Source organism: Xenopus tropicalis, chromosome 6, assembly GCF_000004195.4.
Source record: "Xenopus tropicalis strain Nigerian chromosome 6, UCB_Xtro_10.0, whole genome shotgun sequence".
NCBI classification, from domain to species: Eukaryota; Metazoa; Chordata; class Amphibia; order Anura; family Pipidae; genus Xenopus; species Xenopus tropicalis.
In genome coordinates this window covers 146,380,585-146,406,170 of record NC_030682.2, presented here as the reverse complement: position 1 = coordinate 146,406,170, position 25,586 = coordinate 146,380,585, and the positions used below count along the sequence as shown (strand labels likewise).

The window sequence follows — 25,586 nt, the reverse complement described above, 5'->3', positions numbered from 1 at the left end:
GACGGAAAACACATATTTCCGATGGTCTTAGGAATAATTTTATGGTTGGGGGTCACCACAACTGGAACAGGAACTGTATTAAAGGGTCGCGGCATTAGGAAGGTTGAGAACCACTGGTCTAGAGGATCAACGTAACTCTATAGGCTGGTGGTTGGGAGAAATAAGGGGGGGCATTTTGATGCCAAAACCTGATTAAAAAATTTAATTTTGTTGCGATTTATTATGTGACAAAACTGCAACAAATCCTATCTTTCTTTGGTTTGTGGTTTTAGAGATTTTTAGAGGTCTGATGCTGGCTTTAGTATGACAATACAAAAAAGTTTTGGTTTTCTGCAACTTTTTTTTTTCCTTTGTGCTTTTTCAATCCAAATCTTTTGATATATGACTGACATTCATGGAAATGAGTTTAACCCCACAACAATCCGATTGTTGGTAAATGGGCTTCCTCATGTTGGGTCAGTTATGGTCGACCAGTGGAATCTCATATACAGGATACTACAATGTCAAAGAATTTTTATCCTATCAAAGTGTGTTTAGTGCCCCTGGATGAAGCCTAAAGCACCACCCCTGTAGTTGTATGTATGTATGTATGAATGTATATCTTTATTTATAAACCGCTACTTATGTACGCAGCGCTGTACAGTAGAATACATTAATACAAACAGGGGGTTATTAAGATAATAATAGATAAATACACAGTATAACAATAAATACAAATAAATACAAGATACAGTTGCAATAAGTTAAGAGTCAAAGACACAAGAGGATGGAGGTCCCTGCCCCGTAGAGCTTACAATCTATATGGGAGGGAAACTTACAGACACAAATAGGCAAATGTAAGTGTTGTAGGTCACAGTGGGTGACACTACAATATAAGTGCCAGTTCCCAGATCAGGTGCTGGGTGAGTGCTCCAATAGGGAGTCTTTAAGTTTAGTTTTAAAAAGACTGAGGGAGGATTCTCTCCGGAGGAAATCAGGGAGGGTATTCCCAATGTGAGGGGCAGCAGGGCAGAAAGGTTTAAGGCGGGAAACAGCAGTAGTAGTTGGGGGCGCAACCAAACGATTGCTCTGCGAGGAACGAAGGAGTTGGCCAGGAACGTACGGAGACACAAGGGAAGAGATGGAGTGAGGAGCAGAGGAATGGAGTTCCAGGTATTTAACGTACATGAAGTTGTTCTCTGACCTGGAGTTTCTGCTTTATAATGTTTGTCAGCAAAAGGGTTTAACAAGAATCACAACGGGAGAAATAAAAACTAAAATCCAGAGCTATCGGAGGCACGTGCCATTGTTCCTAATTGTGTAGCCGTTTAGGGCACAGTAGGTTTATTGGCGAAGCCTTGAAAGCAGAAGCTGAATGCAATGTCAGAAAGAGGCCCGCTGCTCCTGGCTAATTAGCAGCCTCCGCCTAGGGGGAAAAGCGTTCCTGATGAAGGGAGAGTTATTATGAAGGTTTTGTGAGATCCCAGCTGGGGCCATCTTTAGTATTCTCCTAGAGAAACGCTTTATTATTTGGCTATAGCGTCTCAAATGAAACCCTCTTTTGGGAAGTTCATGAAAGGGAATGTAAAACGTTTTAAAGAGCGGTAAATAAAATGTGAGCCTGGAAGTTACGAACATTGTGTTTCAGATTGAAATTGTTGGATAAACCCATAAAATAACAAATGGGAGGATTCCCTACCAGCTATTTGAACTGAAGAAGCCACTCGGATGAGAAACATTTTCAAGAAATGTCCAGTTGTTTTAGACTTAAGGAGGCCATACACGGGCCGATTCTAGCTGCTGATATGGGTCCCTTAGACTGATTCGGCAGCTTATCGGCCCGTGTATGGGCACTAACGGCGGGCCTACCTGACTGATATCTGGCCTGAAATTGGCCAGATATCGATCGGGCAGGTTAAAACATGTAGCCGGATCGGGGACAACATTGGCTCATTGATGCGGTCCCCGAACCGACTGCGCCCATTGCTGTCGTTATAATTTGATCGTTTGGCCCCAGGGCCAACTGATCGAATTAGCCTAAATTTGCCCGATATGGGGACCTTGCCAAGTGAGCGGATCTTAACGTGTATGGCCACCTTACATTCTACTAGATACTGTATATCATGACCTGGACGAATAGGAATCTTCATAGACAAATGGGAGGATGTTCTGAACATTAAATAGTTGCCAGACACCAATCATACAAAAGTGACTCCCATTGTATTGCACCCAAGAGTATCATCAGATACACAACACATGCACAGATTTTATCCCTATCCGACCAAACTTTTCTAACCTGTCTGACCGACTAAACGACCAATCCCCATGGTGCGGGAGTTATTCGAACAATAATTCTGAACCCACACATGGCCCGAAATCATGCAAAACTAGGATTTGTACAATTTTATCTGTACATTTATGGCCAGCTTTATTGTACAGACTGTGTTTATAAATTATCAACATGCGGATGTTCAATATCAAGTCCATAAGGAGAAGATGCATTCTTTCTATATTGTTCCAAGGATTAGCAAGAGGCTTGAATGCTACTTTAGCTGGGTGTTAGTTACTGACACCTCCTAACTCCGACATGCCCATTGTGGAATAGTTTATTCCACTGGCTTTGTCTTTTCTGTTTCACTAAATTTGCCTGCTGTTTGTTTACTGTATGATTTGATTCCTAATTGCAGTCTACGGATTAACCAAAGCCTCTACCCTGATTGAGGAGGAACCTTCCTTTCTGGTCATTTGGGAAGGAACAGGCTTTACGGAGATTTGTAGGACCTTGTGGCTCTGGCTGCCTGTCCTCTTAATGGGACACGGTCATAAATACAATAAACACAATAAGTACAATATTTGTGGTTTAACGACAGGGAGTGGTGTTGCGACAAATGGTCTAATCCTGAAAAACTTGAGCCCCGTCTCTACTTGTAGAAGTGATGGCGCATATGGATTTGTTTGGTTTTGTGAATCAAGTCTTAATCAATTTTACTCAAATTCTAACTTTCATGATTTGAGAATTGAATGCAAAAATGGAGCAGATAAAGCCCTAAAAGCTTGTGTAGAATTTATTGCGAGGTGTATTTTCAACATTAAAGCAATTTTGATTATTTCTACAACTGAACGAACAATGCAATTTTTGTTTGCAGTTGAGGTTTTTTTTCGCACCCTATGTCCCACGGGGAGTGTTTTCCTAACAAGCAATTACTAGAGATTTCAACAACGGAGCAATTCCATTTCCCACAAATCCCGGTATCATATTCCCCACCCACAATTAGAAATGACATTCAGTGCAATGGGGAAATCGCAGCGGCTTCCCGCTCAGTGGGTTTTACTTTCAGCGATTCCAATAGTTTTGAATGACAAAGCGATTGGAAGTAGTAGCGTCGGTTTAGGTACTGCCGATTTATATTCTGCTCTATGTAGAGACAAAACGAGTGACTTGTCGCTGGAACTCGCTTATTAAAAATCGCAGCGACTCAATCTTCCGTGGGACATTAGCCTCGAAAATCGCAGCAACTAATCTCTTCCGATTTGAGCTTTCTATCAAACTTTTAAACCACTGCAAAAGAAAACTTAATCCCATTTAATCACTACTTTTGTTCTCAGTTGTGTAAAAAAATCTAAAACTTGAAAATTCCGAACTCAAAAATTACTAAATAGCCCTCCCCATCTTGGGTGGGATGTAATGAAAAATGTGCAATGTATAATAATTGGTGGAAATTCCTGCCCCTTGGCTTGCAATGCAAAGTGCTCTTGGTCCACAAAGGGGACACTAAATGGTAATGATATAGAGGTAGAAGAAGATTTAAGGAGGGTTGAGAAATCTCACACCTAAATTTTTTGATATATATGTATATATATATATATATATATATAAACACAGGTATGGGATCCCTTATCCAGAAACCCGTTATCCAGAAAGCTCCCAATTATGGAAAGTCTGTCTCCCATTGACTCCATTTTAATCAAATAATTCCAATTTTTAAAATTGATTTTCTTTTTCTCTGTAATAATAAAACAGTACCTGTACTTGATCCCAACTAAGATATAATTACCCCTTATTGGGGGCAGAACAGCTCTATTGGGTTTATTTCATGGTTAAATGATTCCCTTTTCTCTGTAATAATAAAACAGTACCTGTACTTGATCCCAACTAAGATATAATTACCCCTTATTGGGGCAGAACAGCCCTATTGGGTTTATTTAATGGTTAAATGATTCCCTTTTCTCTGTAATAATAAAACAGTACCTGTACTTGATCCCAACTAAGATATAATTACCCCTTATTGGGGGCAGAACAGCCCTATTGGGTTTATTTCATGGTTAAATGATTCCCTTTTCTCTGTAATAATAAAACAGTACCTGTATTTGATCCCAACTAAGATATAAATAATCCTTATTGAAGACAAAACAATCCTATTGGGGTTATTCAATATGATGATTTTTTTATCCGGAAAACCCCAGGCCCCGAGCATTCTGGATAACAGGTCCCATACCTGTACTATGTTTTAACTTTCATATTGTACTTGTACCCAAATCTTATTCCAGAGAGTCTCTGGCTCCCAGCTGTATGCCGACCAATGGCGTATTATTACCTTCTCAACACGATTCTCCTGAAACCAGTCCAAAGTTACACAATGTCTTCCTCCATGTAGATGTTAAGCTTATACATTTCAGTCCAAGTGGGATGAAGGTTGCGCCACTGTCAGATGCATCGTAATGAGCCGACAAATTGGCCGAAACCCAAAAGAGACAAATGGAAAGTTTTACAAAAGCCACAGAATAGTAACAATAATAGTAATAACGTTTCTGCTGCTGAGAGTGTTTATGTGCCGGGCACCTACGTGTCCTCATTGTGTTCCACGATGGCTCTATGATTGCATTTGGCTTTTACCAAACTCATAATGATAATGCTTTTATTCCTAAGGAGCCCTGTAAGAGCTGACAGCACTTTTATATCTTTTTGTCTCGGCAGAATGGCAATTCAGGTGGATAAATTCAACTTTGAGAGCATTTCGGACTCGTCCAGTGAAAGGCAGAGCTTCCCCAACCTGAAGGAGATAGAAGAAGAGCGGCAACATTCCAAAGGCTTGGAGATCAACAGCAAGTTGGGCATCCGCTGGAAAATCATATCCTTTGGCAAATAACAAAAGCCTCAGGTATAGAGAGAAATGATCAATATATTGGATTCCATCCCCCACTTGTACTCTAATAATCCTCAGCCTAAGTCCTGTTCTTATTAGAATTTAATATCCTCTCGGCGTTTTATTTATTGAGTATAAATAGAAGTGGAGGGACCCCAATATACAGCCTGCTTGTGTGAAGCCACCAATAGTGGGACTCCTTGTGTCTCAACGTCATAATTCTTGAAAAAAATATATACAGGTATTAGACCCGTTATCCTGAATGCTCGGGACCAAGGGTATTCCGGATAAGGGGTCTTTCCGTAATTTGGGTCTTCATACCTTAAGTCTACTGAAGAACCAATAAAACATTAATCAAACCCAATAGGGCTGTTCTGCCCCCAATAAGGGGTAATTATATCTTAGTTGGGATCAAGTACAGGTACTGTTTTATTATTACAGAGAAAAGGGAATCATTTAACCATTAAATAAACCCAATAGGGCTGTTCTGCCCCAATAAGGGGTAATTATATCTTAGTTGGGATCAAGTACAGGTACTGTTTTATTATTACAGAGAAAAGGGAATCATTTAACCATTAAATAAACCCAATAGGGCTGTTCTGCCCCAATAAGGGGTAATTATATCTTAGTTGGGATCAAATACAAGGTACAGTTTTATTTTTACAGAGAAAAAGAAAATCAATTTTAAAAATCTGAATTACTTGATTAAAATGGAGTCTATGGGAGACAGGCTTTCCATTATTCAGAGCTCTCCTGATAAGGGGTCTGATACCTGTATATATTAAAATATAGAGGGTATTCTTTAAGGCAGGATATGCTGGTGTGCCCATTGAACAGAGAAAACCAGGTTACTGTATAAGGATAAACAGAGGATACTGTGAGGGTAGAATGGCTATTGGAGTCTCCTTTTGGGTTGTGTGAAGAAAATGCCCATGTCTTCTTGTGTAAAATGTCTATGAAGATTCTCATTCATCCAGGCCATGATATACAGTATCTAGTAGAATTCATTCTAAAACAACTGGACTGTTCTGAGATTTTCCTTGAAAACCTTTCACCACTCATCCAAGCGGCTTCTTCAGTTACTGAAGAAGCCAAGAATTACTGAAGAAGCCACTTGGATGAGTGGTGAAAGGTTTTCAAGGAAAAAGTCCAGTTGTTTTAGACTGAATTCGACTAGATACTGTATTGGTCAATATAATATGAAAAGAAGAGTTTATAAAATACGGTGAGTATGTGGATTTCTGTCTCTTGGGTTTTACTGAGACACAAGATGGCGTCTGGGTACCTTAGCTTGGGACACGGTGTTGGAAAATTCTTCGGCCAACACTAATGGCCTGAAACCAATTATTTATATGAGGGTCCATCTTGTAACCCCCGCTGGGAAGCAATTCTGCATTATACACTCTCTGAGGATAAGTATGGAAGCTACGGTGCGAGGCACAGCAGGAAGCCAAGAATGCACAGATATATTGCTTCTTCCAGCAAAGATCACATGGGGCGTTTATCATAAGTAAACACGGCGCTCTACAGAGATTAGAAATACATGAAATGGATCAATGGAACCACAAGAACCCAGGGCAATTATTAGTGCATATATTGCACAGTATATGTGTGATTTTGCTCTCCCTATTGTGTCGTCTATAAAACCAGCTTGCGAGTGTGCTCTGACAGGCAGGGGTGGCACTCTGGGCCCCCTGCCATAACAATATCTTCATTTCCCTCATTTCTTAATAAGAAAGTGATCACTGCCCACCTTCCAGCATAACCTACCTCTCTTGATTGACAGCTCGTGTACAGCAAGATGGACTTACGAACCCCAGAGCAATGCTCTTCATATAAAGCATGGCTCATTAGGGAACAAAATAGAACGGAAGGGGTCAGGGGTTGATATTTTTGGCTTGGCTGAGACAGCGCAACATATTATAAATTTGCTTTGCGTGACAGTTTCCCTTCAAACAATGCTACCTTTTCACATATATATGTGGCCTCCTGAGATGTTCCTGCAGCTGAGCCATTTCCGTGGTGTCTCTGTACAATAACGTGAATAAAAGTAGAAATCATTCACTTTCTGCCAAATAACATCAGCTTTAGCCTGTTCTGTGCCAGGTGCCAGAAAGTTTGCCGTGGGCCCCCCCCTAGGGATGTTCCCCTCGGCCGAACTGAACTTGATTAGACAAGGACGGTAATGTGTCTGACTGCTCTGTAAGCTGATCCGTGGCTTTAAAGTGCTCACAAAATAGCTTTATAGGAGGCTTAACTGGCAGGGAGTGCAGGGAAAGTGCCGGTCGGGTTGTACCTAATTGTGCATTTAGTGGCTTAGTCAAACTCATGTTAATGAAAAGAGAACATGTTTTACACATTCCGGGCTTATCTGCTAATCTAATGTGCGGTGAGACGGAGGTACCGGAGTGGGACCCATGGGTAATCACCAGAGGCTAGAAGCGCAGCGTACAGAATACAGGCAAATGCACAGTATTTCTTAGTGGGTATCAGTTTGTATCCTATTGGGTATATTGAAGGTTAAGTCTTTGTACGTTGGACTGCCTCCTGGGAGTTAGCATCAAGGTTGTTGGCTTATCTGAAATTTATTACGAACTAACTTTTTTTCTTCCCTATTCATGTTCCTTACTGTGTTTCCAACCATCTTTTCTGTTGTTCTTCTCCCATCTCTACTTCCTTGTTCCTTTTACTCTCCTCCATGACCATTTGTCTTGACCTCCTTTATCCTCTTCTTCTTTCTCTCTCTTTTTATTGTATTTTACTCCACCATGGGATGAACAACCTTTATGCAAAACAGGGTAAAAGCCCAATGTCTGTTTTTGATGGAAAGCCAACTGATACTGTCACCAACATGAGCCATTCCAGTGTGCTGCAGTCAACAGAAAAAAATACCAAGAAAAGAAATGTTAATTGTGCACAATAAATGATAGACTCTATAGCAGGGATCCACAAACTTTTATACCCGTGAGCCACATTTAAATGGAAGAAGTGATGGGGAGCAACACAAGCATGAAAAAGGTTCCTGGGGGTGCCAATAGAGCTATAATGGGCTACTTTATAGCCCCTCTGTGGACTGGCAGCCTACAGAAGCCTCTGTTTGGCCTGATAGTGGGTATCAGTTTGTATCCTATTAGGTATATTGAAGGTTAAGTCTTTGTACGTTGGACTACCTCCTGGGAGTTAGCATTGAGGTTGTTGGCTTATCTGAAATGTATTATGAACTGACTTCTTTCTTCCCTATTCATCTTCCCAACTGTGTTTCCAACCATCTTTTCTGTTCTTCTTTTGCCATCTCTAATTCCTTGTTCCTTTTACTCTTCTCCATTACCATTTGTCTTGACCTTCTTCATAGCCTTGACTCTGTAGCATTGATCCCCAACCTTTTATACATTTAAATGGCAGATGGGGAGCAACTCAAGTATGAAAAAGTTTCCTGGGGGTGCCAATAGAGCTATAATTGACTACTTTATAGCCCCTATGTGGACTGACAGCCTATAGAAGGCTCTGTTTGGCATTATACTTGGTTTTTATGCAACCAAAACTTGACTCCAAACCAGAAGTTCAAAAATAAGCCCCTGCTTTGAGGCCACTGAGAGCAACATTCAAGGGTTTGGGGGGCAACATGTTGCTCACGAGCCACCGGTTGGGGATCACTGCTCTATAGAATCAGCATATGTTTCTACACAGTGTATTAAATGGCTGCCAGACCAGTAATTGCTCGTTGGTTGGTGCCACTCTATGGCTGCCGCACTGTTAGATGGGCCTGGAACCGTGGGATGAGGCAGCCTAAAGGCGAGTCGGGGTGAGATTTCGGAGAATGGCAGTGTTGTCTCCTGGAATGTGAGCTTGAAGGCCATTTAGGATGGGATCTGAGGTCTACACTTATTTGGTGGCAGCCATTATGGGTACTATGACTATATGTTGTTTCATATGAGTTGTTATGAGTTCATGGGGGTCCAGGGTGATACTGAACCAAAAGCCTGGAATGCGCTGCCATAGAGCATTATTTGAGACAATTCAGAGAGGGGGCCATTAAACCCAGCCATACGCGCTGCTGTGAGGGGCCCGGCGCGTTTCTCTAGAATGTGCGCGGCAGAGATTGTGCTCAAAGCGGGATTGGCTTTTTGTCCGGATAATTGGTTTTGAGTTTTGAAAGTACATGTTTGTTACACAGAAAGCAAATGTCAGCTACACAAGAACATTAGCAGATCAGAGCGCCAAAGTCCCACTTTTATTCCCTGCAAATACCCGGCGCCTGTTAATTTGAAGATAAAGTTCTCTTCCAAATGAGGCAAAATCCTGCCCTGATATTTGCCTCTCTCCGTAATAATGTTTTGGAAAACACCAAGCAAACTTGTCTCAAGCAGGAACGGCGTGTGTAGGGCAGGGGAATGTCTGCCTTCATTGCCTTCTGGGAGGCCGGGGATAGCGAGCTAATGTTTTATTTATCATTAAAGGATAAGTTAGCTTTCTATGGAAAACCTGACTGATAAGGGGTTTGCCTTTTTCTTATTACGTTCAAAATAAATTCTGTATCGAATCTGATCACTAGTCCCAACACTCCTCCCTTTAGCTGCGGGACCTCCAGGCTAATCCAGGATCTAGGAGGCAAATGGAAACTTTCCTTACAACATGGAGAGGCAATAGCTCTCTTTCTAAATAACAAACCCGTGTCCACAGTCAGAATGGGATGAAAAAGCTTTCCCCCCCCCCAAAAAAAAGATTCCCCAATGTTTCTATATATCTGTAACCTTGTTATGGGCTAAGGGGGCCCAGCCTGAAGGCCAGTTAGGGGGGGATTTGGGGTGAGTGCTTATTTGTGCCCTGGGTACCCCTGGAACTATAGCGGGGTGACTGTTACCCCAATGTTTCTATATATCTGTAACCTTGTTATGGGCTAAGGGGGCCCAGCCTGAAGGCCAGTTAGGGGGGATTTGGGGTGAGTGCTTATTTGTGCCCTGGGTACCCCTGGAACTATAGCGGGGTGACTGTTACCCCAATGTTTCTATATATCTGTAACCTTGTTATGGGCTAAGGGGGCCCAGCCTGAAGGCCAGTTAGGGGGGGATTTGGGGTGAGTGCTTATTTGTGCCCTGGGTACCCCTGGAACTATAGCGGGGTGACTGTTACCCCAATGTTTCTATATATCTGTAACCTTGTTATGGCTAAGGGGGCCCAGCCTGAAGGCCAGTTAGGGGGGGATTTGGGGTGAGTGCTTATTTGTGCCCTGGGTACCCCTGGAACTATAGCGGGGTGACTGTTACCCCAATGTTTCTATATATCTGTAACCTTGTTATGGGCTAAGGGGGCCCAGCCTGAAGGCCAGTTAGGGGGGGATTTGGGGTGAGTGCTTATTTGTGCCCTGGGTACCCCTGGAACTATAGCGGGGTGACTGTTACCCCAATGTTTCTATATATCTGTAACCTTGTTATGGGCTAAGGGGGCCCAGCCTGAAGGCCAGTTAGGGGGGGTTTGGGGTGAGTGCTTATTTGTCCCTGGGTACCCCTGGAACTATAGCAGGGTGACTGTTACCCCAATGTTTCTATATATCTGTAACCTTGTTATGGGCTAAGGGGGCCCAGCCTGAAGGCCAGTTAGGGGGGGATTTGGGGTGAGTGCTTATTTGTGCCCTGGGTACCCCTGGAACTATAGCAGGGTGACTGTTACCCAATGTTTCTATATATCTGTAACCTTGTTATGGGCTAAGGGGGCCCAGCCTGAAGGCCAGTTAGGGGGTGGGATTTGGGGTGAGTGCTTATTTGTACCCTGGAACTATAGCAGGGTGACTGTTACCCCAATGTTTTCTCATGTCTGTACAATTATTATGATCTATAGGGGGCAGTGCTGAGTTTAGAGACAGGGTGCTGGGTGCTGCTTACACCCTTCGCAGATCAGACAGAAGAAGAAGATATTAAAAATTCTCTCGAATCGAGACTGTTACAAATCTATTTCAGCTGTTCCAGCTCCCGTCCAGCAGAAGCGCCAGATCTGCAATTATAAGCGGCTGAAAATTGCTTTAATAAAAGGAGCTGTGGAACTCGGATCAATTATAATTATCGTCGTTAGAAAGGGCTATTTTTAGCCGGCAGTTTCTTTCATAATGAATTTTCCATCATTATCAAGATTTAATTGTCTTGTCTTTGTTCACCTTGCGAGGTATCGGGGATAATTCACTTTCTGAAACATTTTGCTGCTTTTGTTCTATTAAGAGCAGATGGTCGAGCCCCCCCCCCCCCCCCGTTCCCAATGGAGCGTTGCCGCTGGAGCGTGTTGGGACTGGCGCACAAGAGCTGACACCTGGGAGTGGGAAATACAGTAGGTCCAGGGCACAAAGTAAAACTCATCTATTTATTGGCCTGTAATATATTGTTGGGGATAATACAGTTATGTGTTTTCTCTCCTGTCCGGCCGCACCTGCGATTGAAGGAGGTGGGACATGACCGACGTGTTATATGTACTTGTTGTAATGGACACACAAGGGCATAGTTTTGTTTGTTGCTTCTAATTAAAGGGGAACTTCACCCCAACACAACTTAAACATAATTTCAAGCAACTTTGCAATATACATCAATTAAAAATATGCAGCCTTTTCATAATGTTTAACGTAATACTATGGTTTGGAACTGTTCCCTAAACCCCTCCCCCTGTTCCCTAAGCCCCACCGCCTGTTCCCCTGCTGATCCGACTACTTTGTGACCCAAATAAAATGTAGCAGTAGTCGCCTGCCTTCAGCCTGCCTCCTCCCAATCCCACAATTCCCTGCTGCACACGTGATGTCAATAAGGAAAGGAACATCCCAGTGCAATGCATTGTGGGTTATGTAGTTCCTGCATGCTGTCTGTAAGCTGTGGGGAAGTTGTTACAATGTGTAACATCAGTGTTTTAGTCCCTCCTCCCCTGCCAGGATTTCAAATGATGCAGAAAGAGAAGAACTGTTTTGCAGCTGGATTTCAGCATATAAACATGGGATTTATTCCTACTGTTTGAAGGAACAGATTACAGGGATAGGGATATTAGGGGTTTCTGTGCTGTTTGGGGCTCTTGGAAGCTGAAGTTCCCCTTTAAAAATGTCCGGCTAGGATGTTATTTTTTTAGCAGGTTGATAAAATTCAATTCATTGGTTGGGTTAGAGATGTGTTCAGTTTGCCATAAGATAAGAGTAGGAATATATATATAAATTGCTGGTGCTGTTTGCACTCGGGGAAACCCGTGGTTGAGAGATAAGAGAGAGAAGCCGGAGCGGCCCAATTCCCAGAAGCAGAATCCGAGGGAGAGACGTTCCGCCCATAGGAGCTGATTATCCGCAGGAGCCGCACATTGCGCTCGCATTTATCATATTTGCTCTGATAACAACGCTCCCAATAGGCCATTAGGGAGTTTGGGGCGCGGGAAGGAGACGGATTCGCCCGCGGGAGGGAAAACAAACCGCGCCATTTGCACTTTGTTCCTATCGGCATCAAAGCGACTTCCAAAAGCCTCAGCGCGAAATTTACTCACATTGTGAGGCAGATAATATATTGCCCCCCCATAGGGAGGAGCCTCATTAGCGCAATGTCACATGAGGAGATTAATTGCCCAGTGATTAAATCTCCTCTAACGGTGGCGACTAATCTCTTCTGATGCTTTCCGGGGGGCATTTACTAACGTTCACATTTCTTTTTTTTTTCTTTCAAGATTTGCATTTTTTGCACTAGAACTGTAAAATGCCTTATTCTTAGCAACTTTTCAATTGGTCTTCATTTTTTATATTGTATAGTTCTTTAATTATTCACCTTCCGCTTGATTCTTTCCATCTTCCCGGCAGCCAAAAGGCTACAATTTTATTGTTTGTGTTGCGTTTTATCACTTATCTCTCTGTTTAGGCCCTCCTCTTTTCATATTCATGTCTCTTTTTCAAACCACCACCTGGTTGCTAGGGTATATTGTGCCCTAGCAACCAGATAGCTGGCCATTTTCTGAACAAAAAGCTAATTAATCTTAAATGCAAAATAAAGAATTAAAAAAAAAAGCTAAATAATTAACGACTACGACTAGAGATGATTAATCTCGGGGCAACTGATCTCCTCATGTGTCATTGTCTTGGGGTTCAACAGTCAACCTAAAATATTCCTAAAAAATGAGAATTCCACAAATCTCCAGCAAAGAGTAGAAGGAATATGTTGTAGAACAGTGATGGGAGCAGCACAGAGACATAATGGGCCATTTCCATAAATAAAGATATACATACATTTACTATGGGCAAGGTAGGGGGCAAGTAAAAGTGGGGCAACCCACTCATAGGGCAATCCAGGTCTCATAGAGAAACGGTCCCTCTGTCTGTCCCTCTGTCTGTCTGTCCCTCTGTCTGTCCCTCTGTCTGTCCCTCTGTCTGTCTGTCCCTCTGTCTGTCTGTCCCTCTGTCTGTCTGTCCCTCTGTCTGTCTGTCCCTCTGTCTGTATGTCCCTCTGTCTGTCTGTCTCGTATCTAGGGTTTTTAATATACAAGTAATTTGTATTGAGGCTTAAATCGGAGCCCACGTCGGTTTGTTGATGCAGCCCTCGGTCTGATGGCGCCTGTGCCCCCATTGTAACTCGATTGTTTGGCTCTAGGGTCAAAATTAGCTCAGTATCACCTTTAGGTGAGCAGATTGGAAGAAGATCCACTCATTAGGAGACCTTGCCAATCGGGCAAATCTTACCATGTATGGCCACCTTACACTGCCATACCCAATGGCCACATAGACTCACACTGGCCATACTCACACTGACCATACTCACGCTGGCCATAGTCACTGTCAGACTCACACTGGCCATACTTACAGTCAGACTCACTGTCAGACTCACACTGGCCATACTCACACTGGCCATACTCACGCTGGCCATACTCACTGTCAGACTCACGCTGGCCATACTCACTGTCAGACTCACACTGGCCATACTTACAGTCAGACTTACACTGGCCATACTCACGCTGGCCATACTCACACTGGCCATACTCGCTGTCAGACTCACACTGGCCATACTCACTGTCAGACTCACACTGGCCATACTCACTGTCGACTCACACTGGCCATACTCACTGTCAGACTCACACTGGCCATACTCACTGTCAGACTCACACTGGCTATACTCACTGTCAGACTCACACTGGCCATACTCACTGTCAGACTCACACTGGCCATACTCACACTGGCCATACTCATTGCCATATAAACTTCCAGGTCATTGAATTGCAGAAAGTCTTCATTATTCTTCCTTCTGGTTGGCCAGTGTTATTTTCCCTTAACCCTTTCCCACCCATCTCTGAAGCGAGAAGGCGAGGCGAGCGTCGAAGGAGTGTTAAATCAGCTGGTTCTCGAGCATCTCCAATTGGCTCCTCTCCAGTGGGGTAAGTGGTCCCCTTGGGGGGGCATCTGATTTTTAACCCTTTCTGTACCGCAAACCTACAGAATATTGCCTGTGTGTTAAATGAACATTGACATTTGGTTTTCGTCTTTAACGCCCAAGGCTGGGATGAAATGATCTGATTGGTTTAAATTCCAGTCACTGTGCGGCCCTCGGGGGGTTGTTGGGCTACTGCCCCCCTGCTTGACAGGAGGCACTTGGAGTCACAGTTCAACAACTTCTTTGGGCCCATGGGGTTAAACAAGCAAACAGAAGCACGTGTAGGTTTACTTTCCCTTTACAGAGAATGTGTGTGTGCGGAGAATGCTGATTGGTCTCTATTGGTTATACAGTCGATTAATAGTTGTATTGTTCTTGCTTATTCATGATTGGTTGGCCCCGTGGGGGAACCTGGGGGCCTATTTATAATCTAATACAGGGAATTGGAAATGGAGAGGACAAATATTGTATTTCCTGCACTGCTCATATTTATTGTGTTATACTTCTCTTTGCTCATTGATATTCTGTGCAAACTACAGTTCCCAGGCTCCTCGGCGGGATGACGAAGCCGAATAAAACAAACAACCAATGGGAACTCCCAGTTCTGTAGAGTTATTGCCCCATTGAATTCCCTCCCAGTTCTAGAAACGTGGGGGCAGATACACAAACTTCAGTTCAAACACCCAAATAATCAAGTTCTAAATGAAAGTGTCGCCACACAGGGAGGAGGGTCGCGAGCGATGGATTTCTAATTGCTCGATGGAAGGATCCGACCCGAGGCTGAAAGGGCTTAAAAGCTCTCATTTATTGAAAGGGAAACTATTGAGAATATTGTGATTAAATGATGTAGATTATGAAACAATTAATTAGCCAATTACAAAGCCTGTAAAGCTGTTCTGCAAATGGACCTCAGGCAACTCTGCCTGTATGATATTCTCATTGCCCCATAGTGCATGTAATACTGCACTGGCTCCACCCCCTGCGGCTGCTCTCATTGGACCGTACCCCTATAATCCCCCTATCGTGATTCTCGGTACATTTACACACTAGTGCTGCACATTGTGTCCGTGTTTTACAAAGCAGCAAAGAACGTTTTGGGGAAATGTTTTAGACTGGTCCTATTCCCAGCAACTTTGCAATTGGTCTTCATTATTTATTTTTTATGGTTTTCAAATTATTTGCCTTCCACTACATCTTTTCAGTTTTTTAAATTGGCGGGCACTTTTGTACCCTGCCCGTAATTTAGTGCATGTATTAAAGGGGTGGGTTCACCTTTAAGTTAACTCTTAGGGGCTGATTTACTAAGACACAATTTCGAATCCGATTTGGAAAAATTCCAATTGGAAACGAACATTTTGCGACTTTTTCGTATTTTTTGCGATTTTTTCGGCGTCTTTACGATTTTTGCGTAAAAACACGAGTTTTTCATAGCCATTACGAAAGTTGCGCAAAGTCGCGATTTTTTCGTAGCGTTAACACTTGCGCGCAAAGTCGCGCCTTTTTCGTAGCGTTAAAACTTAAAAGGCGCGACGTTTCACGCAAGTTTTAACGCTACGAAAAAATTGCGACGTTGCGCAACTTTCGTAATGGCTATGAAATACTCGCGTTTTTACGCAAAAATCGTAAAGACGCAGAAAAACTCGCGTTTTTACGCAAAAATCGTAAAGACGCCGAAAAAAATCGCAAAATTACCGATCATTACGAAAAAATCGCATTCGGCCCGTTCGTGGGTTAGTAAATGTGCCCCTTAGTATGTTATAGAATGGCCAATTCTAAGAAATTTTCCATTGGTCTTTATTTTTTATTGTTTTTTAATTACTTGCCTTCAGTGTTGGACTGGGGGGTGCGCACCCCCCAAGGTGCCCACCAACCGCATCCCCTGCACCCCCACAGGGGCCCCTGCCACCCACCCGACATCCTCCTCTGAATGGGTGTAAATGAAATGCATCAGGGGAGGACGGGGGGAGCGGTATCCCAGTGGCCAAGTCCGACCCTGCCTGCCTTCTCCTTCTGAATCCTTGTCGCTTTCAATTGGGGGTCACTGACCCCGGCAGCCAGAAACTATTGCTCTATGAGGCTCCAGTTTTATTTACTTTTTATTCCTTATCTTTATATTCAGGCAAATTTCTCTTCATCTCTCATTCAAACCACTCCCTGGTTGCTAAGGTAATTTAGACCCTAGCAACCCAATAGCTGCTGAAACCCCAAACTGAAGAGCTCCTGAACTGAAAATTCAATAACTAATAAAAAAAAATACAAATAATAAAATGAAGACCAATAGCAAACTGTCTCAGAATATTACTCTCTACATCTTACTAAAAGTTAACTTAAACCCCTTTAAATGACTCTAGACCAGAATAACACCTTGAAATTAACCCATTGCGCCCAGTATTAAAGGGGGGCACCCCATTGGCTGATTTCTCTACACCCAGACCTGAAGGTTTTCTCATTACAGATGTGACATTTACATTATTTTCACCCAAACCCATATGATCCCTCAGAGTGTTGCTTCCCGGGGCAGTTGGGAAATGGTTTAGCCCGGCTTTAGCGAGGCCTCCCGCCATCTTTCCAAATTGGACTCTCCCCGGGGGGCCGCATTTCCCCCGTAACTGTCAGTGCTGCTGTAAGCCCCGCGGCGCCGTAGCGGAACCAATGCTGCATTGTGTGTTCCCTGCTCGGCCGCGTCCTAACCACGAGCGGATAACAAATCCTAATGTACAGAAGTGCTGAATATACAGGGCAGTTACTGATAAGGGCAGAATTGGGGGATAATTGAAATTACAGGGGGCTGGTGTTCCGCCGGGGGCGCCCAGCCGCGCTCTGGTAATGTACAGGAACTGTAAGGGGATAATTAACGGGGATAGAAATAACCTTGCGCATATCATAAAATAATCCCCTCACCGTGGGGCTTAGTAAATATGTCTAATATTGACAGCACTCTAATACACTGACATGTCCCTATACAGTAGGGTCCCCAAGTGCCACCCCTTGGGGTATGTATCGATTTGGACTGGGCCAAGACCCCACTTTCCACAGTACTTCACAGGCTCTGTGGTTCAGTGGTACAGGTATGGGACCTGTTATTCAGAATGCTCGGGACCTGGAGTTTTCTGTATAAGGGATCTTTCCGTAATTCGGATCTCCTATCTTAAGTCTACTGAAAAAATTATTTAAACAGTAATTAAACCCAATAGGGCTGTTCTGCCCCCAATAAGGGGTAATTATATCTTAGTTGGGATCAAGTACAGGTACTGTTTTATTATTACAGAGAAAAGGGAATCATTTAACCATGAAATAAACCCAATAGGGCTGTTCTGCCCCAATAAGGGGTAATTATATCTTAGTTGGGATCAAGTACAGGTACTGTTTTATTATTACAGAGAAAAGGGAATCATTTAACCATGAAATAAACCCAATAGGGCTGTTCTGCCCCAATAAGGGGTAATTATATCTTAGTTGGGATCAAGTACAGGTACTGTTTTATTATTACAGAGAAAAGGGAATCATTTAACCATTAAATAAACCCAATAGGGCTGTTCTGCCCCCAATAAGGGGTAATTATATCTTAGTTGGGATCAAGTACAGGTACTGTTTTATTATTACAGAGAAAAGGGAATCATTTAACCATTAAATAAACCCAATAGGGCTGTTCTGCCCCAATAAGGGGTAATTATATCTTAGTTGGGATCAAGTACAGGTACTGTTTTATTATTACAGAGAAAAGGGAATCATTTAACCATTAAATAAACCCAATAGGGCTGTTCTGCCCCCAATAAGGGGTAATTATATCTTAGTTGGGATCAAGTACAGGTACTGTTTTATTATTACAGAGAAAAGGGAATCATTTAACCATTAAATAAACCCAATAGGGCTGTTCTGCCCCAATAAGGGGTAATTATATCTTAGTTGGGATCAAGTACAGGTACTGTTTTATTATTACAGAGAAAAGGGAAATAATTTTTAAAAATAAGAATTATTTGATTAAAATGGAGTCTATGGGAAATGACCTTTCCGTAATTTGGAACTTTCTGGATAATGGGTTTCCATATAAGGGGTCCGATACCTGTACACAGTCAGAACCAACAGTCAGAGAATTGTAACAGACAAATACTGCTTTCAGTAGCGGTTATATTAGCAAATAACATGAATAAAATGGAAATAAAATTAAGTCCTTTAAGTTCCTCTCGTTCCTTGGCAGCAGTGTATGGGTTGCGGTGATTAATTAGGCCCGTTTCAGTGGCAGACGTGGCTCTGTAAATACCAGCCCCGGGCACATATGCCAGTCAGAGCCTTAGTCACACAGGCCGCGTAATCACAGCGGCAGCGACTCCCACTTGCCCGTCATTGAGCGCGGAGCTGGGGCATTAAACCAGGCAGGGGCAATTATTTATTTATGTTCCCCCCCTCTCTGCGTCCGTACAGACATATGTACCATATTGTGCTCAGTTGGCAAGAACTCACAGCAGCTGGGCAGCCCACGATAAACATCTGTCGGATTCAGAATAAATATAATAATTAATATATAAATGTGCCTGTATCCATGTCACTGGGTCGCACACTGACGCTTTTGCCATATTCCGTATTCTGCATGGCTGCCAGCTACATAACGTTTTTACTTTTCCTTGAGGGACCTCTGAATAATAATCCAGAAATTAGCTCCCCCCACAAAAAATGCATTGGTTTGGTCCGACTCCTACAGGAAGTAACGCATTGCGCGTCCCTATTACATGACACGGGCAGCGTCAAGTCCCCCCAAAACTCTCACCCCCCTTTCACTAACCCTCAGACTCCGTGTGGGTTATGAAGGCGGCAGCCAAGTTTATTGCATATAATTACCAATCATACAACGTTACAATGTCAACACGTTAATATATAACACTACCCTTGTTAACCGGCATAACAAATCCCAGAGACTCCTCCCCTTATCTTTTGTCCCTCCCCTTTTAACATTGGCTAATCACCACCGCGCCTAGCCCTGCACAACTTCCGCCATGGCTCCTACTGCCCAACTCCTGCCATTTATTGCTCATCCAATAGCTGCGACTGGTGCTTCTCAATAGGGTGGGCGGAGCTGTTCAGGAAAATTGGCGCCAAACCCACCTCCACTCACCCCTTTTATTACCTCCCCTACCTTCTACCCAATCACTGCCCGGACTACAAGCCCCATGAGCCCTTGCACCTAACTACTGTACTTAAGGGCCTGCTTTGCTGGCCTCCTTCTATTGGCACCCATTGCACCCAGCAATCCGACTGCCATCCTCCCTACCGACCTGCACAGAGTTGGGGTGATTATCCAGAGTATTGCTAAACTGACCTTTACTGGAACCACCTACAACTACTTTGTGATGCCCAATGAGATGTAGGTCCCCTTACTGCCACCTCTGCTTAGACCCCGCCCCCATAACACCAGCGTTGCCCCTATGGCTTCTAGAAATCTATTATGGGATGGGACCAGTTAACAGAAGATGTAACACATTCATCCATAGCTCTTAGTTTATTGTTCCCATATATTTATATTAAATAGAGTAGCAGCAGGAGGTAGGGAGAAGAGCTAATTATTACTGCTGCGCTTTAATTAATTAACCTGGTTGTATTGGGAAGATTGGCTTTAAATGTAATTCAACATTTCTTGCAAATTACTCGGGGCAATACGGGGCAGATACCAGGCAGCAATGCAGGGCATTGGGGCAAGGACTGTGTCAATGATCTAATGAGGCCCTCGCCCCAGCAGGATTTTTAAAGGGGACATATTGTGTGACAAACAGTATTGTGCCAATGAATTGTACTCATCTAAATATAGAAGGATTGTACTTTAAAAAGTAGTGTTTTGGGCTGAAAATTTCTCCAAAAACCCCACTAGCTCCGCCCATCTGTTCCACTTCCTGTTGCCTCCTTTCCCAGGCTGTGCAGAGGGGCGGCGGCACTATAGGATAGGAACCAATCAGCAGCTAGGCTGACCTGATAGGGAACTGAAGTCTGTCTGTGCTTGTGTGACTGCAGGGCTGTGATTGGCTCTCCCCCTCCTACTGTTCTTCTGGCAGGGACCGTTAGGACACGCCCACCCCTCATGTGAAACCCAGACAGGGACCTGAGAGGATCTATAGGGAGCTCCAATAAAGGGGCCATTGTTACAGATAGGGTTAATGTTTAGCCCAAAGGGAAACCAGCACCGTATATTATTCATAATTACCTACAGGGTTAGGGTTTTTTTTTTTTGTTTATCTTAAGTGTCTCCTTTAAACCTTCCCTGGTCAATATCAGTCAGCCATGCCTATTGGAGACATAATGGAAAGGGGCTTGGAATGATATTTTCATTTAAAAAAAAATAAAAAAAAGTTTGTGGGTCAAGTTCCCCTTCAAAGGGGTTGTTTACCTTTACTTTTGCTATGATGCAGAGAATGCTATTCTGAGACAATTTGCAATTGGTCTTCATTTTTTATTTGCAGTTTTTTAATTATTTAGCTTTTTGTTCAGCAGCTCTCCAGTTTAGAATTTCAGGGGCTGTCTGGTTGCTAGGGGTCAATTTCACCTAGCAACCAAGCAGTGGTTTAAAAGAGAAATATAAGTAATTAAAAGTAACAATAACATTGCAGCCTCACAGAGCAATAGTTTTTGGCTGCCGGGGTCAGTGACCCCCATTTGAAAGCTGGAAAGAGTCCAGTATAAAAGGGCCGGAGCCGCTCGCTACTCGCTGTAATGTGGCGGAATTAATGCAGATTTAATATTCGGAGCTGAGAAAGCAAATTGGAAATGTTTTATCCGGAATGTTTGTGCGGAATATGGGGGAAGTGTAATTTGCTTATTCTGCGCATTAATGTGTCGGGGCCTCGCTCTGCATATCAATCACACGGATCCCACGGGTCCCACTTGGAGGCAGAAATGCGTTAAATGAACACGTCGGCCGCCATGCTGTTCCTCCGCACGCGAGTGTCACTTTAGGGAGATGATTGGCGGCTCTTCATTATGGGATATTATGGGATATCATGTTAGGCCTATGTGCTGCGTCAGGCTCAACAACAGAAACAACATAAGCGGCACTATGCGCAGCGCAGAACGTTCATTGGCGCGATCACGAGCGCTCAGTCCTGACGCTGAGGGACAGGGGGCCCCTTTAACTGAAAGCAGCGGCCCTTTGGGGGTCGAAATAATTTTATGGTTGGGGGTCACCACAACATGAGGGACTGTATTAAAGGGTCGCGGCATTAGGAAGATTTAGAACCACTGCATTAAAGGACAAATAAACAACTGCTTTGAGCCGCTATGAACACAAAGAAGGGCAGCCAATTATCCGCCATCGATCGCGTCTCGTTACGAGCTTGAGCAAACACAAGGTAGCAAGGGGCAGTGTGGAACCGGCGCGCTTAGATCTGTGTGCATTCATCTGGGGAAGGGCATTATGGGCCAGGGCCACAGTGCCAACCAAGGGGGGGCCTTTATCTGTGTGCCTGGGGGGTGTCAGAGTAGAGAGGGTTAATCCTGGCGTCTGTTGGTGAGTAGGGGCTGTGGGACCCGGGAATGGGAAACAAAAGTAATACTTTCTGGGGGTGCAAGATTTATACCGCCCCCCCCCCCAGGGACTCAACCCTGTGCTTTAACCACAAAAAATAGAAAATATTGAAGGTGAACTTTCCCTTTAAATAAGTCCCTTTGCTCTGTATGTGCTGAAGTTCAGGGCCTGACAGTTGCCGTGTAGGTGATTTCAGTTGTTACACGGGAATAACGTGAGTGAGACGTGTGTGGCCCCATCTGCTCCACGTCTGTTTGATGAATTGGGGACATAAATCAGCCGCGTTGCTTTCTAACCGAGCGATTGGCGTCTCCTCTGCTCTCCGGCTCTCATAGGCGCAACCGCGGCTCAGCTGCTGCGATCGGAGATCTGCAACGGGGCACAAGGATCATTGTACAACATGGAGACCTGTAGAACTCACAGCTGGATGTAAAGGGGAACTAAACCTCCACTGCACTATTGTCAAGTCTGTAACTACACAAGATATACTATTAGCCAGACGCTACTATAAGACTGGGGGAGGACCAACCCACTGGGTCCCTTCCCAGGGGACACTGACTAATAATCAGACTGTATGGACTGAAGAAGTCTTAATTGTGCTGATATATTTTTTATTTTGGGATATGAAGGACGTAGTTGACTAATAGCTCCCACTGATAAACACAAATGGAAACTATGCTCTTAAAGTCAAATATTGGTTGAATGCTCACCGATGGTATAGATGGGCCTGGGCGCTCATGCCCCAGACCTTCAGCTTGAGGGGGCCATAAGGAAATCCAAAATTTAGAAGATGGCAGGCACTCCAGGACTGCATAGCTGCATAGCCTTACGCGTTTCATACCATCATAGTACTTAATTATAGGCTAATAGGTCTTAGCCTATGATTAAGTACCATGATGGTACGAAAAGCGTAAGGCTATACAGCATTATGTGTTAATATAAATAAACTTTTTTGAGCTACTGCTTGATACTTTTTCTCAAGTCCTGGAGTGCCTGCCATATTCTAAAATTTGGATTTCCCAATAGCTCCCACTGGACTGGTTATTGGATTAATGCGAGTGAAGAAGGTGGGTGCTTTGTTGGCTACAATGGGCCTCTATGGGTTGGGGGGGAACATTTTCAGAAATTCTGCTCTGCCAGAAGGGAAGAAACTAAGGCACCCGGGGGCAACAAATGCAACCGGGGGGAAACCCACAAACCCAACTCACATTGTGCCCCTAATGGAATTTCAAGACCCCGACACTGAGAGGCAGTAATGTTACCCCCAATGCAATAAGAAGAATAAAATGCAAGTCCTAAAAGTCCACCCAAGGGCTGTGTTTATCACTCTTCATTCTCCCTCTTTACTTGGTCAGTAAATAGCGTTCCTTCTTTCCCAGCATGCTTTGCTCTTTGTATATTTAAGGGGGTGGTATGCAGTAAATAAGACCCCTTTACATCCCCTGAGATTGGTATTTCAACTCATCCTATTGTATTTGTGGATCCAAAAGCTTCTGAGCCTGGAATAAAACCCCGAGGCGGAGGCGGTTTGCGGCCGAGCAGTCTCGCTTGATTGGAGGCGCATTACACGGCATCATTTTCACTTTGGCCGCCTGTCTAACGAATGGCTAACTTTCTCCCCTGTAATCCAATCACCCTGCGGATTTCAAGCGCAAAGACAAGTTACGCTCAATGGACCGTGCGTTTTATCCAATGAGCAGAATTCCCCCGCCGCTTAGCCAGTTTGCTGGTGATATGTTCTCTCGACGGTCGTTAGACACAGGGGCTGTCAGAACCGGCCGGCTCTCATTCCCACCAGCTTGATGTCTCGGCTTCCCTTCAAGAACCTCACGTGCCCTCACGCTGTGCTTCCGACCCCCAACTGTAAATTAGGGTTTATTCGAAATTTACCAAGGCAAGAAGAGTCTCTGCCCTTAGTCCAACAGAGCTCCTTCCTGGGGAGATGTCAGATTGATGCCCGGAGGGAACAGAAACCTTCCTTTCTGTAGCTTTGTATTTATTGATATGGGAGTCAGAGCACATAAATAGGCAGATAAATTGGTTATTAGTTATACTTCCCCTTTAACCATATCTACTTTCCATATGTAGAGACATAGTAACTGTTCCTACTGAAGCTGCAGTGAGTATAAAGTACTTACTACTGCCTTTATCATACAGGTATAGGACCTGTTATCCAGAAACCCGCTATCCAGAAAGCTCCGAGTTATGGGAAGGCCATCTTTCATAGACTCCATTATAAGCAAATAATTCACTTTTTAAAAAATTATTCCCTTTTCTCTGTAATAATAAAACAGTACCTGTACTTGATCCCAACTAAGATATAATTACCCCTTATTGGGGCAGAACAGCCCTATTGGGTTTATTTAATGGTTAAATGATTCCCTTTTCTCTGTAATAATAAAACAGTACCTGTACTTGATCCCAACTAAGATATAATTACCCCTTATTGGGGCAGAACAGCCCTATTGGGTTTATTTAATGGTTAAATGATTCCCTTTTCTCTGTAATAATAAAACAGTACCTGTACTTGATCCCAACTAAGATATAATTACCCCTTATTGGGGCAGAACAGCCCTATTGGGTTTATTTAATGGTTAAATGATTCCCTTTTCTCTGTAATAATAAAACAGTACCTGTACTTGATCCCAACTAAGATATAATTACCCCTTATTGGGGCAGAACAGCCCTATTGGGTTTATTTAATGGTTAAATGATTCCCTTTTCTCTGTAATAATAAAACAGTACCTGTACTTGATCCCAACTAAGATATAATTACCCCTTATTGGGGCAGAACAGCCCTATTGGGTTTATTTAATGGTTAAATGATTCCCTTTTCTCTGTAATAATAAAACAGTACCTGTACTTGATCCCAACTAAGATATAATTACCCCTTATTGGGGGCAGAACAGCCCTATTGGGTTTATTTAATGTTTAAATTATTTTTTAGTAGACTCAAGGTATTGAGATCCAAATTACAGAAAGACCCCTTATCTGGAAAACCACCGGTCCCAAGCATTCTTGATAACAGGTCCCATACCTGTACCATGGATTAACAAATCAGAGGCTGTGGATCCCTCTGACTCACTAAGGGTTCTGCTCCGTTATTCTCTAGAGACAGAGACAACAAATGGTTTAATCATCACACAATTAATTTAGAACGCAGAGTTAATTATTTAGGTGACAACGAGGTTTATTTAAAATTAAGTGGAGAGATCAGAGTCGGGGGGGTTCAGATAAAAGAGCTTATTTAGGGGACGTTATGAGCAAATCCCTGGGCCACTGTAATTCATGAGCAGAAGAGCTATTGGCCCAGATCTCCTGTAATAAATATAAATAAAATGTAAATTGCTGGGTCTTACCAGATTAAAGGGGATGTCCACCTTCAAATAAACTTTTATTATGATGCAGACAGTAATATTCTGAGACAATTTGCAATTGGTCTTCATTTTTTATTTGTAGTTTTTTAATTATTTCAGTTTTTGTTCAGCAGCTCTCCCGTTTGGAGTTTCAGCAGCTGTTTGGTTGCTAGAATCCAAATTACCGTAGCAACCAGGGCATGGTTTGAATGAAAGACTGATATATGAACAGGAGAGG

General features: G+C 43.4%; 1 protein-coding gene across 2 annotated transcripts in view; it reads left to right on the top strand.

The window, feature by feature from the left end:
- Positions 1-25,586, top strand: part of trappc9 (trafficking protein particle complex 9) — a 287,181-nt gene that overhangs the window by 151,458 nt on the left and 110,137 nt on the right. For both annotated transcript variants that reach the window (NM_001142140.1, XM_012964380.3), the window contains 2 exon segments: positions 4,955-5,108; positions 14,399-14,489. In NM_001142140.1, coding sequence (NP_001135612.1) covers positions 4,955-5,108; positions 14,399-14,489 — 245 coding nt within the window.